General features: G+C 36.9%; 1 protein-coding gene across 4 annotated transcripts in view; it reads left to right on the forward strand.

Annotated features, from left to right (window-relative positions):
- BCAS3 (BCAS3 microtubule associated cell migration factor) overlaps positions 1-18,513 on the forward strand; it is a 714,356-nt gene that overhangs the window by 245,271 nt on the left and 450,572 nt on the right. For all 4 annotated transcript variants that reach the window (XM_030828111.1, XM_030828114.1, XM_030828113.1 and 1 more), the window contains exon 13: positions 6,267-6,360. In XM_030828111.1, the coding sequence (XP_030683971.1) occupies positions 6,267-6,360 (94 nt within the window). The remainder of the gene's footprint in view (positions 1-6,266; positions 6,361-18,513) is intronic.

The raw sequence follows: 18,513 nt of genomic DNA on the forward strand, positions 1-18,513 counted from the left end.
GCAGTGGCGTGATCTCGGCTCACTGCAAGCTCCGCCTCCCGGGTTCACGCCATTCTCCTGCCTCAGCCTCCCGAGTAGCTGGGACTACTGGCGGCCGCCACCATGCCCAGCTAATTTTGTGTATTTTTTAGTAGAGACGGAGTTTCACCATGTTAGCCAGAATGGTCTCATGTTAGCCAGGATGGTCTCATCTCCTGACCTCGTGATCCACCTGCCTCGGCCTCCCAAAGTGCTGGGATTACAGGTGTGAGCCACCACACCCGGCCTCACTTGTATTTTTATGTCATTCATTGAGTTATTCAGTTTATGGATTTCTGTTTGGTTCTTTCTTATGAGATATATCTCTTTGGTGAATGTCTTTTTCATATCCTGGATTGTTTTTCTTATTTCTTTGTCATGTTGTCTGTCTGCTTGTATCCCACTGGGCTTCTTTAATATCATTTTTTCAATTCTTTTTCAGGCATTTTATACATTTTTTGGAGGGGTTAAAACCTATTGTTGGAGAATTGTGTTTCTTTGGAGGTGTCATATTTCCTTGCTTTTTCATATTTCTTGTGTCCTTTCGTTGATATCTGTGCATCAGGTATAACACTTCTAATTTTTTTTTCTTGAGATGAAATCTCGCTCTGTTGCCAGGTTGGAGTGGTGCAGTGGTGTGATCTCAGCTCACTGCAACCTCTGCCTCCCGGGTTTAAGTGATTCTTCTGCCTCAGCCTCCCGAGTATCTGAGACTACAGGTGTGTGCCACCACGCCCAGCTAATTTTTGTATTTTTAGTAGAGACAAGGTTTTACCATGTTGGCCAAGATGGTCTCGATCTCTTGAGCTCGCGATCCACCCACCTTCACCTCCCAAAGTGCTGGGATTACAGGCGTGAGCCACTGTGCCCGGCCCTCTTCTAATTTTAAAATTGGCTTTCATAGGGGAAGCCTTTTTCCTGTTTTTTTTTTTTTTTTTTCTGAAATAATGACAAGTTATTTTTAAATTGGTAATACATAGGAAGATGATAACTCAAAGGAGTAGGTAGCAGATGCCGGTATATTCCATCAATGAGCTGTATTTTACTGGAATTTAATCAATATTAACCTGAAATAGATGATAAGTTAATATGCATATTGTAATCCCTCCAACTACCACTAAGAAATTACTCAGAAAAAGTATCAGAGGACTTAAAATATTAATGCTAAAAATATTTTCTAAACACAAAAAAAGAAGATAGGAGGAACAACAAACACCTAAGACATATAAATATATATAGCAAAATGGCAAACTTAAAATCCAATTATACCAACAATATATTAATGGCAAATGTGTCAGACCCAAATTGCTTCAGATTCAAAGACCACTTGTTTGAAAATAAAAGGATGATAAAAAATACGTCACGTGCTTTAAAAATTTTAATGTAAGACCTCAAACTAAAAATCATAGACGAAAACCTAGGAAATACCCTTTTTGACATCTGCTTTGGTAAAGAATTTTTCGCTGAGTCCCCAAAAGCAATTGCAACAAAAATCAAATATCGACAGGTGACACCTGATTAAACTAAAGAGCTTCTGCATAGCAAAAGAAAACTATCAACAGAGCAAACAGACAACTACTGAATGGGAGAAAATATTTGCAAATGGTTTATCTGATAAAGGTCTAATATCTAGCATCTATAAGGAACTTAAATCAACAAGTAAAGAACAAATAACCCCATTAAAAATGGGCAAAGGACACACAGACACTTCTTAAAAGAAGACATACGTATGGGCCAACAAACATATGGAAAAATGCTCATCATTTCTCATCATCAGGGAAATGCTAATCAAAACCACATGAGATGCCATCTTAACACCAGTCAGAATGGCTGTTATTAAAAAGTCAAAAACCGGCTGGGCCTGGGGGCTCACGCCTGTAATCCCAGCACTTTGGGAGGCCGAGGCAGGCAGATCACGAGGTTGGGAGATCGAGACCATCCTGGCTAACACAGTGAAATCCCGTCTCTACTAAAAACACAAAAAATTAGCTGGGCGTGGTGGCGGGTGCCCATAGTCCCAGCTACTGGGGAGGCTGAGGCAGGAGAATCGCTTGAACCCGGGAGGCAGAGGTTGCAGTGAGCCGAGATCATGCCACTGCACTCCAGCCTGGGCGACAGAGCAAGACTCCATCTCAAATAACAACAACAACAACAACAGATGCTGCTGGGGCTGTGGAGAAAAGGGAACACGTATACACTGCTGGTGGGCGTCTGAATTAGTTCAGCCACTGTGGAAAGCAGTTTGGAGACTTCTCAAAGAACTTAAACAGAGCTACCATTTGACCCAGCAATCCCACTAATGGGTACATACCCACAGGAAAATAAATGGCTCTACCAAAAAGAGACATGTACTTGTGTATTAATCACCATGCTGTTAACAATAGCAAAGACATGGAATCAGCCTAAGTGCCCGCCCGCAGTGGATTGAATAAAGGAAATGTGTTATACATACACCATGGAATACTACACAGCCATAAAGAGAATGAAATCATGTCATTTACGGCAATATACATGGAGCTGGAGGCCAAAATCTTAAGCAAATTGATGGAGAAATGAAAAACCAAATACTCCATGTTCTCACTTATAAGTGGGAGCTAAACATTGACCACACATGGACATAAACATGGGAACTATTAATAGACACTGCAGACTGCTAGAGTGGGGAGGGAGGAAGGAGGAGTATGGGTTCCTATTGGCTACTATGCTCACTACCTGGGTGCAATATATCCATGTAACAAACCTGCACATGCACCCCTTGTATCTAAAAGTTGAAATTAAAAAATATCATGTAAACAGTAACCATAATAGAATTAGAGTGGCCATAGTAATATTAAAGACTTTACGTCAAGAAGTATTACTGGAGTAAAAGAGAGACATTTCATTCATGATAAAAGGGTCAATATAATAAAACAATTGTTAATACATAATACAGATAAAACTTTTTTTTTTTCTCGGTAATACTTGTTCTGGAAAACCACTATTAATATGTATAATTAATAAAACAATTATTAGTATATAAATACCTAACAACACAGCCCCTAAAAACATTGAACAAAGTCTGAAAAATTGAAAGAAGAAATTTTAGCTCTTTTTTTTTTTTTTTTTTTTTTTTTTTTTGAGACAGAGTCTCGCTCTGTTGCCGAGGCTGGAGTGCAATGGCGCGATCTCAGCTCACTGCAGCCTCCGCCTCCTAGGTTCAAGCAATTCTCCTGCCTCAGCCTCCTGAGTAGCTGGGATTACAGGCACACGCCACCAGGCCCGGCTAATTTTTGTATTTTTAGTAGAGATAGGGTTTCACCATATTGGTCAGGCTGGTCTTGAACTCCTGACCTTGTGATCCCCCCGCCTCAGCCTCCCAAATTGCTGGGATTACAGGCATGAGCCACCGTGCCCGGCCCAATTTTAGCTGTTTATTACAGCTCAAGATTTCCATAATTTATTCTCATTAGTTAATAGGAATAAGCACTCCATAATTTTCCCCATGCATGTTAGTAAACATGTACGACTATTTCTCTATTAAAAAATAATTGATAGAACAACTAGATAGAAAATTAGAAAAGACTTAGAAGACATGATTAACACTATTTTCTAACTTGACCACCCGAAACTGCAGAATGCACATTATTTTCAAAAGCATCTGGGACATTCATTGTACATGATAGAACAGATGCTTGGCCATGAAACAGATCTTAATAACTTTAAAAGGATTAAGGTCATGAGGAGTATTTCTCTAAGGACAATGGAAATCAATAAAATTCGATTTGGGGAATCTCCAAATATTTGGAAATAAAACGCATTTGTAAATAACTCATGGGTCAAAGAAAGAAGCTTAGGGACATTAGCAAATATTTTGAATTGAATGAAAATGAAAACAGAACATATAAAAATTTATGGAGTAGAACTATAGTATTCTATGGAAGAAAATTTACAGCTTTAAATGCTTATATTAGGACAAGAAAATGGCCTGAAATTAATAATCTAAGTGTTTCCCTTAAAAGATTGTAAAAAGAAGAGCAAAGTATAACCAATGAAAGACTAATGAAGCAAATAATAAAGATCTGGATAGAAGCTGATGGAACAGCAAACAGTGAAATATTGGAAAAGTCTAAAATTGATTATTTGAAAAGATCAATATAATCAATGTATTTGTAGCTAGATTGAATTGGAGGTTCTAGCTAGATCAATAAGGCATAAAGAAAGATCTGACAGGATAACGTTTCAGACATTTTTATGATGGCTTGTTGTGATGGTTATGATATTGTATAGCATGATTGAACTGTACAGTTAAAACGGGTAGCTTTTATGGTATGCAAGTTGTATCTTTGTAAAGCTTTCACACACACAAATACTATCTTGGTGCTTAAGTACATTGTTTTTTTGGGCTATATTTGCATATATGTTGTAACTGATAAAATAACTGTTCTGATCATTTGCTCTGTATCTTTCAGGGCAGGAATAACATTTGGTTTATATTCTGAGCTCTAAGCAGAGTATTTTACACATAGTAAGACTTGACTCTAACATGCATTTTTGAAAGAAAAAAAAATAGCATTGCCAGTGTAGGACAACTTCCAAGGCTACTTAAAATCAAATTTCTCTGTGTCTAAATATTATGATCCAAAATTGGTGTAATAGGTTTTCTTTCTGAAACATTAGATAAGTAAAACAATTTTTAAAAAGTTGTTGAACTTCAAGAGATCTATTGTACTAAACTTAATAACAACATATTGTATATTTCAAAATAGTATGAGAATAGCTTTAAGCATTCTCATCACACACTCACAAAATATGTATGTGAGGTAGTGTACATATTATTAAATTGTTTGGTTTATCCATTCCACAATGTGTGTGTATGTATGTGCATATATATATATATATATATAAACATGATGTACACCATAAATGTATAAAATTTGTCAATCGAAAAATTAATTTTAGAAAGACAGAGTGGCATTGGCAAAGAATAGACAAATTGATCCACTTGAGCAGAATAGAGAGCCAAGAAATAGTCCCATATAAATACAAGGAGCAAAGACAATACAATAAAGATAGTCTTTTCAGCAAATGATGCTGGAACAACTGGACAGCCATGCACAAGAAAAATGAAAAGAGCTCTCTTAAAAGGTTACTGTGAAAGCCACCTGTGACAGTAACAGAAAGTGCCCAGCAGGGTCTCTGACACTTAGTAATGTAATCTCTCTCACTGTAATGTAATGGCTAAACTTCAACATCCATCAGCCCCCATCTCCATAAGACTTTCCCATAGAGGCAACAATGATTCCTGTCAGTCACCCCATCCTGCCAATGCACTGGGTAGGATACAATATTGAAGGGCCCATCAGCACACTGGCCTTAGGGAGCTCTGCAGCCCCTTGACCTTGTGGATCATGCTGGCCTTAATCTCCTCTTGTCCGTGGCTAAAGACAGGCCCCTCCTGCAGAGGCCAGGCCAGAATGCTCATCTGATTAAGACTCTATATTAAGAGTCAGGAATAACAAAAACAACAATAAATAAACACAGTAACATTAAAAAAAGTTGTTGAACTTATGATGGGAAATTATATGGAATGTAAATTATATTTCAGTGTAGCCTTAAAAATTAAGAGGAGTGAATAAAAGAAACTCCATTTGAGATACAGAGGTACCTATTCTAATGTACCTCTGCTTTTATGATTTGATAGTCATTTCAAAGAAGTTCTATTTCTGTCTATAAACTGAGAGTTGAAGAACACAACGTTCATACTATAATATGAAAATGTTATTGGATGATTTCTCTATACACCTGTTTATTTATGTTTAACAAATTATGTTGTTTTTCCCCTGTTCTTATATTTCAATAATGGGCAAAAAATTGTGATTTCCCAGCAGATCCCATAACACAGTAAGACCTGTATTTCCTGTCCTTGGATAAAGCGCTAAGTGATTACATTTTGTAAAGAATTGAAAATAGTTGATTGTATCATTTTTTTTTTCCTCTGAACCTATACTTGAAGAAGTAATTGTTTCTGTCTTCCACAGTCAAGTCAGCTGACTCTTTTTAGAGTTTATATGACTGATGTGCTTGGGGGCATGTTATATCTCTTCCTCAATTCTAAACTGGAATTCTCTCCTTATATTGGCAAGAATAATCTACTAGAGTGGAAACATGTTATTTGGTCAGTGGTTTGTGATGTACCTTCTTATAGTCTTCAAGCTCGGTTATTGGTGAGAAAATATTTACCTCCATTTGTCTTTATTCCTTTTGTGAAGGTGCTTGTGAGTGAGGATTCTGACAGTGATGGCATTGTGGCCCACTTCCCTGCCCATGAGAAGCCAGTGTGCTGCATGGCTTTTAATACAAGTGGTAAGTTCGCTCTCTGTCTTTTTTTTTTTTTCGTAGACCATTCATATAATGGGTTTTCCAGCCAAATATGGAATATGGAATCTGACTTTTCTTCATGTATCAGTACATATCAGAAAAGTTATTAAGTCGTTATATTGAATAAAGGCATTTATAATAAAAATTTAGTACCCTTCTAAAATCCCTCTTAAATTAGTTTTGTTCTCAATAAAGTAGCTATTAAATAGCAGCCATTTAAACAATGCTGTTGAGTTACATGAATTTCTGTTTATAATTACTCCAAGAACTTCAGTATTCCAAACTAGAATATTAATGGATATGAGCAGCATTTTTTTTGTAACTTGAAGTTTCTGTGTAACTTGCAACACTTTGTAAGCTAATTTAGTTTTCTCGGTTTTTTTTTAGTGGTGCTCTTTTTCTGTTTCTTCTTAAGGTTTACTCCTTACATTTTGTTATATCTTTTTAGTTCCTTTTAATATCACATATGATTTGTACTCTTAATTTTCTTTTCACAATATCCAGAGTAGTTGTCTTAAATTCTGCATTTGTAAGATTTTTAAATTTTTATTTAATTTTACTATTTTTTTTTAAAAGATAAAGACAGATTCTCACTATGCCGCCCAGGCTGGTCCTGAACTCCTGGCCTCAAGCAATTCTCCTGCCTTAGCCTCCCAAAGTATTGCCACCATGCTTGGCCAAATTTTTTTCATTATGATAATGTTTTTGTATTTCTCCATTCCCTGGATATCTATCTGTTTAACTGGAAGTTAAGTCTAGAGGTATAAATCCATTCAGGCTAAGGAGTTTTTGCTTGTTTGTAAACTTCATAAGTATTGCTGTCTACATCATTTCAACCCAATAGGAGACACATTATTTTAGGTTGTCTCCCTATTTGTGGTGCTATATTTGATCACATGAGTAAGGTAATGACTATCAAGTATCTACATTATTGGAAACAGGTTTTTCTTATGGAGATTAACAAGTACTCTACAGTATGTCATTTTGACATTATTTCTGAAGCAACTTTTTAATTAATAATTTTGTTACATTTTATATCTGAAATGCTTGGGACCAGAAGTCTTTCTGATTTTAGATTTTTTTTTTTTGATTTTGGAATATTTGCATATATAATGAGTTATCTTGGCGGTGGGACCCAAGTCTAAATACAAAATTTATTTGTTTCATGTATACCCTATACACATAGCCCGAAGGTGATTTTATACAATATTTTAAGTGATTTTGTGCATGAAACATAGTTTTGACTGCATTTTAACTGAGACTTTGTACATGAGGTCAGGTGTGGATTCTCCAGTTGTGGCATCATGTCAGTGCTCCAGTTTTGGAGCATTTCAGAGCATTTTGGTTTGCATTATAAGAAGAACATAAATTTTTGTGAGGATTTTGGTTTTTCAGATTAGGAATGCTCAATCTGTATTTTAAAAATACTTTGTAAATAAAACTGCTCTTTTGTTTTCAGAGCTGGTATAGTCATCATAAACTTGCAGTCTTTTCAAATCTTATCCATTTGGTTGATGTATCTAAGGAGCATACTATTTTTAATCTTAGTTTTCAGAAATGATTATATCACTTAAAATTGATGGGAAAAGCCAGTCCTTTTCCCCTTCTTTTCATCTTTTCAAATAAAGAATGATAGTAAGAGATTATCATTATATAGAGATATTATTTTATAAAGCACTTTGAATAATCTACCCTCTAATATCTTAATAAGTCATCTTTGATTAAGGGAACAGGATTTTTATAGTGAGTGGTAATCAGTAGGATTGATTTAATTAATAAAGGCAAGATTTATTGAAATTCTCTGAGTGTTGTGGGAATTAAGTTAAATGTGAAAAAACAGCCTGGAAGTTATGTCACTTGTAGCACTCCACTTGGAATAACCAGTATGACTCATATTGATATTCTGTCTGTTATGTCAGATCTCCTTTGTGTTAGTATGTATTTCATATAACCCTACAGTGCTTCTGACACTGGCAGCTGTATTTTTTTCCTATGACTTTGCATTATAAGAAGAACATATTATATAATATAAAGAGTGTTGCAGTCATCATAAAATGGTTTCATAATTTTGATCTACATTTGCCATTTGATTTCTTTGACCTCTCACATTTGTGTTTATACAATAAGGTTAAAAATAGCAATATTTATACCTATTTTTCTGTGTTGCTGGGAGACTAGGTTTATAACTATGATGGAATTTATTTTGTGACAGTCATTTGTTTAAATATTTGTTTCCCTTGCTAACTTATCTGTTCCTCCTACAAAGAGATCAGATGTCATTAATCTTTGTATCTCTAGTGCTTGGCATGGTGTCTCAGAGTAATAGGAAACTTAGTGAATTATTTTGAACTATTCCCCACTGTAGATGTATGGCACTATATTAGGCATGGTAGTCTCTATTTTGACAATGAAAGTGATAGGTCAGTTCAGTACTTTTTAATTCTTTTATTTTTTCTTTCTTTCTTTCTTTCTTTTTTTTTTGTTTGTTTTTTTGAGACAGGGTCTCGCTCTGTTACCAGGCTGGAGTGCAGTGGCACGATCTCAGCTCACTGCAACCTCCGCCTCCCAGGTTCAAGCGATCCTTGTGCCTCAGCTTGCCGAGTAGCTGGGACTACAGGCGTGTACCATGCCCAGCTAATTTTTTTTTGTATTTTTAGTAGAGACGGGGTTTCACCATGTTGGCTAGTATGGTCTCGATCTCTTGACCTCACGATCTACCTGCCTCGGTCTCCTAAAGTGCTGGGATTACAGGCATGAGCCACCACGCCCGGTCCTTTCCTTATTTTTCTATAGAAATTTTGATGAGATTCTACTAAAGTTCTTTCTGGAATTTATTCACTTTGAAATGGTTCATGGTGTATAGAGTTTCCTTGTTCTGGTATTACATAATTGTTTCATATAGCAATCTATGAAGCCTGTTAATATCATTGGAAATAATCCTATATGGAGATGCTAATTAGTTAACTGTACCTGTAAACTTGTGAGTGATGAAAATAATGGTTATTTTTATATCATTTCACATTTATATATAATTCTCTAAATATTGCTTATGCTTCAAAATTATGATAGAGCCTATAATTTAATATATTAACAAAAAAGCACTTATACTACTTATATTTTAATTTTTTAAAATCTTAAGTATTTTATTTTGTGTTTTAATTTCATTCTGAGAAAGTGGTTCTTGGCTTCATCATATTGCTAAAAGGAGAAAAATGTTTTAGAACCCTTTATCAAAAAGGTTGAAGCTTGCTGGTGTGATTTCACCTGTTTCAGCTAACACATTGGAAGATACCTCTTTCACTAGTGACTCTATTCACCTTGTCTTGCTAAGTCTTGGTAATTCACTTAATAAGAGATAGTCCCTATGCATAGAGTCTGCTTGCTGGTTAGTTGCAAATGCACAAGTAGGGTCTTAAGGAAGGAAAACCCTTTGTGGAGTAAGGACAGCATGCTAGGGGATAAATATTAGCCTGGTTTTGGAGATAGTTCTTCAAAAGGAAATCACTTCCAAGCTGGGACCTGAAAGATATTTAATTAGAAAATAATGATTCAGTGCCTGGCACCATAAATATTATTTGAATGAAAGAGTCGAGAAAAATATGGCACATTTGAAATAGATTGTGAACCATAGTCTGTATAGTGGACTCATTAGTTTGTTGTGCACAGATATGTTTTTCAATGTGTCCTCATTTCTGCAACATTTTATAAATCCTTCATACCTGTTTAGATATCTGTATTCAGTGGAGAGTTTATAACTCAGCAACCACTCATACAGTTGGTTTGCACAATGCTTTATAGTAGCTGGTAGGCAATTACTTACAATTCATCTTAATTATTTACTTTCAGCTTTGAGTATTTTTGCTGTTCTGAATATTGACTTATTACTTGATTATGAGCAAGGATGCAGAAAGTGCTCAATTCTCAATGATGTAGAAGTCCGGATTTTTTTCTTTCTTTTTTTAATTAGCAAGTGCTAGTCAGTAGCTACCCAGCTTTGTACAAAAAGTAATTGGGGTTAGCCATGGCTTCTAACCATTAATCAGCTCGTATCCTTAGGTGACATTTTATTTTGCTTTGCTAGTTTCTGGTTCATATTTACTCTTCTAACCCTTCTGATTGGCATACATACATATACACACACATACACAGAGGACATGTTTTAGTGAGGGAACTGCATTGCTATTTGTAAATGCATAGCTACCTCAGTAGCTGGGTTTTTTTCCCTTAAATTATTATTTATCTTATAGTTTTAAAAATGTTTTTGTGAGATAAAATGATATATTTTCTAGCACCCTTCATTTAAGTCCTTCCCACTAGTAAATCATAAATTTACTAGTGTGATTAAGAAATGTGACATTATAAGATGAGGTAGGAGCTGGGCACATTGCTCATAATCCCAGTGACCCAGGAGGCTGAGATGGGGGGACCAACACTTGAGGCCAGGAGTTTGAGACCAGCCTGGGCAACATACCAAGATCCTGTATCTAAACAAAATTTTTTTAAATTAGCTGGGCATGGTGGCGCGTGCCTGTAGTCCCAGCTACTTAATTGGGAGGCTGAGATGGAAGACTTGCTTGAACCAAGAAGTTAAGGCTGCAGTGAGCTGATCCCACTGTTGCACTCTAGCCTGGGTTACAGAGTAAGAGCCTGTCTGGAAAAAAAAATTACAAAATTAAGTAAAATGAGGCAGTTCTCTGCACACTGGCTGAATTATATTTGTTAGCTTCTGAACTTTTATTAATTTGTGTTTTGTAAAAAGATATGTAATTTCAATAGGCCTTAGCACAGTAGATACAGTTTTCAATTTAAATTGGCTTTGTCCAAAATATAACTAATAGATCCTCCAATGACATACTCCAGTCCTTCTTTACCCATACATGTAACCATATATGTTTTAAAATTTATATTAGGAAGTTTTAGCCCTCTAATAATTATCTAATTTGGTTAAAGGCATTTTCATGGGGTATGTAATATGGCTAATAATAACAGGATTGCTTGTTAGAATACTTTTTACTAGTTTAGGGAAGTTTATGTAAAACAAACAACACATGCCAAAAAGTTGATTGCGTGACTTTTGTTTTTAAAGCTGATCTTACTCAAACCAGTTTACCTGTGCTTGTCACTGTTACACTTAAGAATATAAATAAATTCCTTTTAGTCTTTATTCATTCATTTTTTGAGACGGAGTCTTGCTCTGTTGCCCAGGCTGGAGTGCAGTAGTGTGATCTCGGCCCACCACAATCTCCGCCTCCAGGTTCAAGCGATTCTCCTGCCCCAGCCTCCCGAGTAGCTGGGATTACAGGTGTGTGCCACTGCACCCAGCTAACTTTTGTATTTTTTTTAGTAGAGACGGGGTTTTGCCATGTTGGCTAAGCTGGTCTTGAACTCCTGACCTCAGGTAATCTGCCTGCCTCGGCCTCCCAAAGTGTTGGGATTACAGACGTGAGCCACTGCATCCAGCCCTTTTAGTCTTTTTAAAAGAAAGACATATGTTTAGACAACAGTATTATAAACACGTCCTGGACAACAAAATCCAAGAACAAACCAGGCCCATAGCCACTTCCTGGGAAATGTTAAAAATGCTATAAAATGTACATGATGGAATAACACTGCAAAATGAATTTAGGAGACCATGTAGGTTGGTTGACTGGGTGGCATACATTTCTGTCTCGTATGGGACCTATTCAGAAAAGACATGAAGTGATGCTATTAAATAGATCTGTGAAACTTCTAGTTCAGCAGCTGCATTCATTTTATTTTTCAATTTTTAAATTCCCATTCTTATTTATTAGCTATGACTTTGAGGCCAGAATTAAAACAAATATTTTAGTGGCAGCATTTATGATTTGTTTAGAAGTACCAGATTGATCCCCATGGTTAGATCTGGGCAGATTCAATATGGGCAGTGTAAATTTGTTGCTCTCAGGGACAAAGTGAATAACATTTTCAAGGAACTTTAAACAAAATTAATAAACTTTATTTTTTATTTTTATTTTTTGAGATGGAGCCTCACTCTGTTGCCTAGGCTGGAGTGCACTGGTACAATTTCAGCTCACCGCAACCTCCACCTCCTGGGTTCAAGCGATTTTCCTGCCTCAGGCTCCTGAGTAGCTGAGATTACAGGCACGTGCCACCACACCTTGCTAATTTTTTGTATTTTTCAGTAGAGATGGCATTTCACCATGTTGCACAGGCTGGTCTCAAACTCCTGAGCTCAGTCTGCCCACCTCGGCTTCCCAGAGTACTAGGATTACAGACGTGAGCCGCCATGCCCGGCCGGAATCTTCTTTTGCCTGGCTAACTCTTACACTGTTTCCTGTCTTAAATATCATTTAAGAAGTCTTCCGTGTGTCTACATAAAATGTCATATTCCCCTTCCTCCTTCACCTTGTCACCTAATTGGGCAAGCTAGTTAATCTGCTTGTCACACTCAATGCCTCAGTTTCCTCATCAATAAAATGGGGGCTAGTAATGGTATCTAAAATAATACCTGGCCAGGTGCACTGGCTCACACCTTTAATCCCAATACTTTGGGAGACCAAGGTGGGTGGATAGCTTGAGCTCAGGAGTTAGAGACCAGCCTAGGCAACATAGTGAAACTCTGTCTCCACAAAAAATACAAAAATTAGCTGGGTGTAGTGGTGCACGCCTGTAGGTCTAGCTACTTGGGAGGCTGAGGCAGGAGGATTGCTTAAGCCTGGGAGGCAGAAATTGCAGTGAGCTGAGATCGCGCCACTGTGCTCCAGCCTGGGTGACAGAGCAAGACCCTGTCTAAAAAAAATAAAAAATAAAATAATATCTAACAAATAGAGTAACCTCAATAGATATTACTTGTTTCTGTTTTCATTATTATCGATCACCTTCATCCTAGTTTTTAAATTATTTACATCCATCAGAGTGTCTTTTCAATGTGTTCTCTGTTAGAGGTAAGCTTTTGTTAATATTTTGTCCCCAAGTATTAGCTCAGTAGCTTTCACATACTTGATACTGAGTAAATGTACATTGAATAATTACAATAATTAATTCCATTGGATTGCTTCATAATTGTAATCATGGAAAAAATATAGCAGAGCAAAATTAAGACATTTATTCAATGTTGTTATTCATTTGTTGAATAAAATCAACTTATGTGTAAATTGTGGTTTGAATAAGAATTGTCTCCATCTCTGTATATTGGGAGTGATCCATGATGGCAAATTATAATACCTGCAGATACATATCACAGATAACTAAAACTGAAATATGTAATAGATACTAATTTAAAATACCCCATGGAGGCTGGAAGCGGTGGCTCATCCCAGTAATCCCAGCACTTTGGGAGGCTGAGGAGGGCAGATTACTTGAGGTCAGGAGTTTGAGACCAGCCTGGCCAACATGGCGAAACCTCGTCTCTACTAAAAATACAAAAATCAGCTGGGTGTAGTGGCACACGCCTGTAATCCCAGCTACTGGGGAGGCTAAGGTGGGAGAATCGCTTGAGCCAGGAGGCAGAGGTTGCCGAGATGGTGCCACTGTACTCCAGCTTGGGTGACAGAGCGAGACTCCGTCTCAAAAAAAAAAAAAAAAAAAGGACCTCATGGAAATGACATTTTTATGTAGTAAGAACAATAGATTAGTATACTGTTATATTTTTGGACAACAAACTATTTCTTATTTATCAAACTATCGTTAGAAACATAAGGAAGAAATCCTCAATTCTGTGCAATAAGCCTGACATGAACAGACCTGCCACCTTTAATTCAGTAAATAATTGATTTGCTTTCCAGAGGCATTACTTCTGCCAGCTGAGCAACTGAGAAATGTAAAGTACAACACATCTACATTTTAAATAATTACCCCTCCTTGGCAGGGAAATTGCTTTTCCATCCATTAATAAGAGGAAAATGAGTGTTGAATCTCTAGTGAAACAGAGTAAATATGTACCCCTTTAGATGGCTTGGCTGCATCTTTAGCAGACTTGAAATTCTTCTGGTTACTTAAATGATATATATTAAAAGGTGATTGTGGTCTTGGGTTAATCATTAAAGAAGTTTAGGTTTTCCTTTTTGGACATAAAAGTTTTCCCATTGATTCTAGCAAGTGGTTAGAGGAATACCATGTCTTGATTTGTTTTTAACATCTATAATGCATCACAGATCTACAGCATAACATAGCTTGAGATTTTTAATCTGACAGCTTCTGGTTTATCACTATCAGACACCTATATTATTTCATTCACAATGCAAAGGCAACTTGAAGAATTTATTTCCTTTTTTCATTAGAAGAGGATGTTTCCATAGTAGGTTTGTACTTACTCTCTTGTTTCATCATCTTGTAAAGTGGTGTCCTTTACTCATGTAATGGATTTACTCTCTGAAGAATTAGTTCTGTTTGCTCTCTGTTCATTGTGGCACTGTAGTTGTGTAAGAGAGGGATTTTGTAGGGGTGACTTACCATTAGGTAGTAGGTACAGTGTCTAGGGACCACAATACTTTTAGAACCTCGCTATAATCTTCTGATTTCTTTAAAAGCAGAAAAAAAAAAACACATGGTTTTAAGTTAATAGAATGGAGTAAAAAAAATATAACTTTAAATATTTTTTCCTGGAGGAGAGGGCCCATGAAGACAAAAATGCCCACCCAGGTCCCACCTAAAGTCCTAATGTAGCCCTGGGTTCCATCAGTATTGCTACAGCACTACCACTTAATTGAATAAAGGTGCTCAGTTAATAGTGAATGAACTCATGGAAGATGTGAATGCATACATTGGGATACTACGTAAAAATGTGGAATCAACATGTATACCTGTAAAAATAGACCTGTCTACAACAGATATAAATACTTACAATAATATAAACATAGTATTTAATTTTGCAAAAGGTAAAGAAGGATCTATATAGTCAGGTACATACATGCAAAGCAGCTGTTGATTTCAACTTTTCATTTATCAGTACACCCTTACTGGTTGTTAAACACTGAAGTACTTGAATACTTCTTGCCCCTCCCAGTTGCCTCTGGGCCTCCCTCCCTGGTGGGGGATGGTGGGCACCTTGTTTCACCATTTTTATTCAGATTGGCCTGTATCTTGCCATATATTAAATATTTTTTGAACATTGCTCTAAAAACAGCCTAAATATTTCCCAAAGATATATATTCATTTCAAAGAGATTTATTATATATAGTAAGGTGGGTACCTGTGGTCGGGAGCAGTGAGAAATGAAGAGTGGGTGCAGGAATGGAGGAGCAAAGAGAAAATGTAAAAACAGTAAGAGGCTGGGTGCAGTGACTCATACCTGTAATCCTAGCACTTTGGGAGGCCGAGGTGGGCGAATCACTTGAGCTCAGGAGCTTGAGACCAGCCTGTCCAACATGGTGAAACCCCATCTCTACTAAAAATACAAAAATCAGCCGGATGTGGTGGCTCGTGCCCGTACCTGTAATCCCAGGTACTTGGGAGGCTGAGGCGCGAGAATTGTTTGAACCCAGGAGGTGGAGGAATGCAATACAACACAACACAACACAACACAACACAACACAACACAACACGGCACAACACAAATAGCAAGAGAAGGTTTATGTATGGACTTATTAACATAGACGAAATGAAAAATCTGATTAATTCTTCCATTCATCTGAAGTCTAAAAAGGATATCTAGAATGCTAAGAAAGTGGAGGTAATGTTTATCAATTAGAATTGAGAATTAATAAATGTAATGTTAATATAGTTTTAAGAGTACAACAATGTAAAATAATACTATTAAATACAATTATAGTTAATTAAATAATTTATAGTATAATTATTGATATAATAATTAAAAATGAACTGATTTTATAATTTTCCCTTTGTTCCTTTGATTGTTTCTAAGAAGACGTTGAATAAGTAAATATATAATTTGGTTGTGCGCAGAATGCCTGCCTACCCAGTCATCTTTTTTATGGATCAGCCATTGTTCTTATATATACTTGTTCTGTAACATAGTCACAGAGTCATGCTTTGATACTGCTCCTGTAGGTAATCAAACCTAAATTTCCAGAGACACTTGTTCATTTCGTAATGTTTTCAACATGTGCTCATATACCCAAAATGTGTTAACCGATGTACAATTTGATACAGCATACTTGATGACTATCTTTGAAACTTTATTTTTCATCTAATCATTATAATTTGTTACTTAGTTACTTAGTTTCTGAACATTTGGGCCAGAACCCTGATTCATGTCTGTTATATTTTCATTTAAGTACTATGATACATGGTTCTTTGAGCACCCATTTAGCCAAGCTGAGACTCACTGACCTTTTTTTTTTTTTTTTTATACTTTAAGTTTTAGGGTACATGTGCATAACGTGCAGGTTAGTTACATATATATACATGTGCCATGTTGGTGTGCTGCACCAGTAACTCGTCATTTAACATTACGTATATCTCCAAATGCTATCCCTCCCCTCTCCCCCCACCCCACAACAGGCCCCAGTATGTGATATTCCCCTTCCTGTGTCCATGTGTTCTCACTGTTCAATTCCCACCTATGAGTGAGAACATGCGGTGTTTGGTTTTTTGTCCTTGCGTTAGTTTGCTGAGAATGATGGTTTCCAGCTTCATCCATGTCCCTATAAAGGACATGAACTCATCATTTTTTGTGGCTGCATAGTATTCCATGGTGTATATGTGCCACATTTTCTTTTTTTTTTTTTTTTTTTGAGACGGAGTCTCGCTCTTTCACCCAGGCTGGAGTGCAGTGGCGCGATCTCGGCTCACTGCAAGCTCCGCCTCCCGGGTTCACGCCATTCTCCTGCCTCAGCCTCTCCGAGTAGCTGGGACTACAGGCGCCCGCCACTACGCCCGGCTAATTTTTTGTATTTTTTTTTAGTAGAGACGGGGTTTCACCGTGGTCTCGATCTCCTGACCTCGTGATCCGCCCGCCTCGGCCTCCCAAAGTGCTGGGATTACAAGCGTGAGCCACTGCGCCCGGCCACCACATTTTCTTAATCCAGTCTATCGTTGTTGGACATTTGGGTTGGTTCCAAGTCTTTGCTATTGTGAATAGTGCCGCAGTAAACATACGTGTGCATGTGTCTTTATAGCAGCATGATTTATAATCCTTTGGGTATATACCCAGTAATGGGATGGCTGGGTCAAATGGTATTTCTAGTTCTAGATCTCTGAGGAATCGCCACACTGACTTCCACAATGGTTGAACTAGTTTACAGTCCCACCAACAGTGTAAAAGTGTTCCTATTTCTCCACATCCTCTCCAGCACCTGTTGTTTCCTGACTTTTTAATGATGGCCATTCTAACTGGTGTGAGATGGTATCTCATTGTGGTTTTGATTTGCATTTCTCTGATGGCCAGTGATGATGAGCATTTTTTCATGTGTCTTTTGGCTGCATAAATGTCTTCTTTTAAGAAGTGTCTGTTCATATCCTTTGCTCACTTTTTGATGGGGTTGTTTGTTTTTTTCTTGTAAATTTGTTTGAGTTCATTGTAGATTCTGGATATTAGCCCTTTGTCAGATGAGCAGATTGCAAAAAATTTCTCTCATTCTGTAGGTTGCCTGTTCACTCTGATGGTAGTTTCTTTTGCTGTGCAGAAGCTCTTTAGTTTAATTAGATCCCATTTGTCAATTTTGGCTTTTGTTGCCATTGCTTTTGGTGTTTTAGACATGAAGTCCTTGCCCATGCCTATCTCCTGAATGGTATTGCCTAGGTTTTCTTGTAGGGTTTTTATGGTTTTAGGTCTAACATGTAAGTCTTTAATCCATCTTGAATTAATTTTTGTATAAGGTGTAAGGAAGGGATCCAGTTTCAGCTTTCTACATATGGCTAGCCAGTTTTCCCAGCACCATTTATTAAATAGGGAATCCTTTCCCCATTTCTTGTTTTTGTCAGGTTTGTCAAAGATCAGATAGTTGTAGATATGCGGCATTATTTCTGAGGGTCACTGACTTCTTTTTTTTACCCCTCACCATATATCTGTTTTTGTTTGTTTGTTTGTTTTTTTATGTATCCTTCTCTGAATGCTGTGTTTTGAGTTTTTCTCTCTTTTTTTTTCTTCCATGGGGGTGGGGTGGCTGCTCAAGTGTTTTAACTTTCTAACTGGTCTGTTTAACATCTTGTATTTTCCCTCTCTCCATTCACTCCATATAAAGCCAACAAGTTTAT

Source organism: Nomascus leucogenys, chromosome 14, assembly GCF_006542625.1.
Source record: "Nomascus leucogenys isolate Asia chromosome 14, Asia_NLE_v1, whole genome shotgun sequence".
Lineage (NCBI taxonomy): Eukaryota > Metazoa > Chordata > Mammalia > Primates > Hylobatidae > Nomascus > Nomascus leucogenys.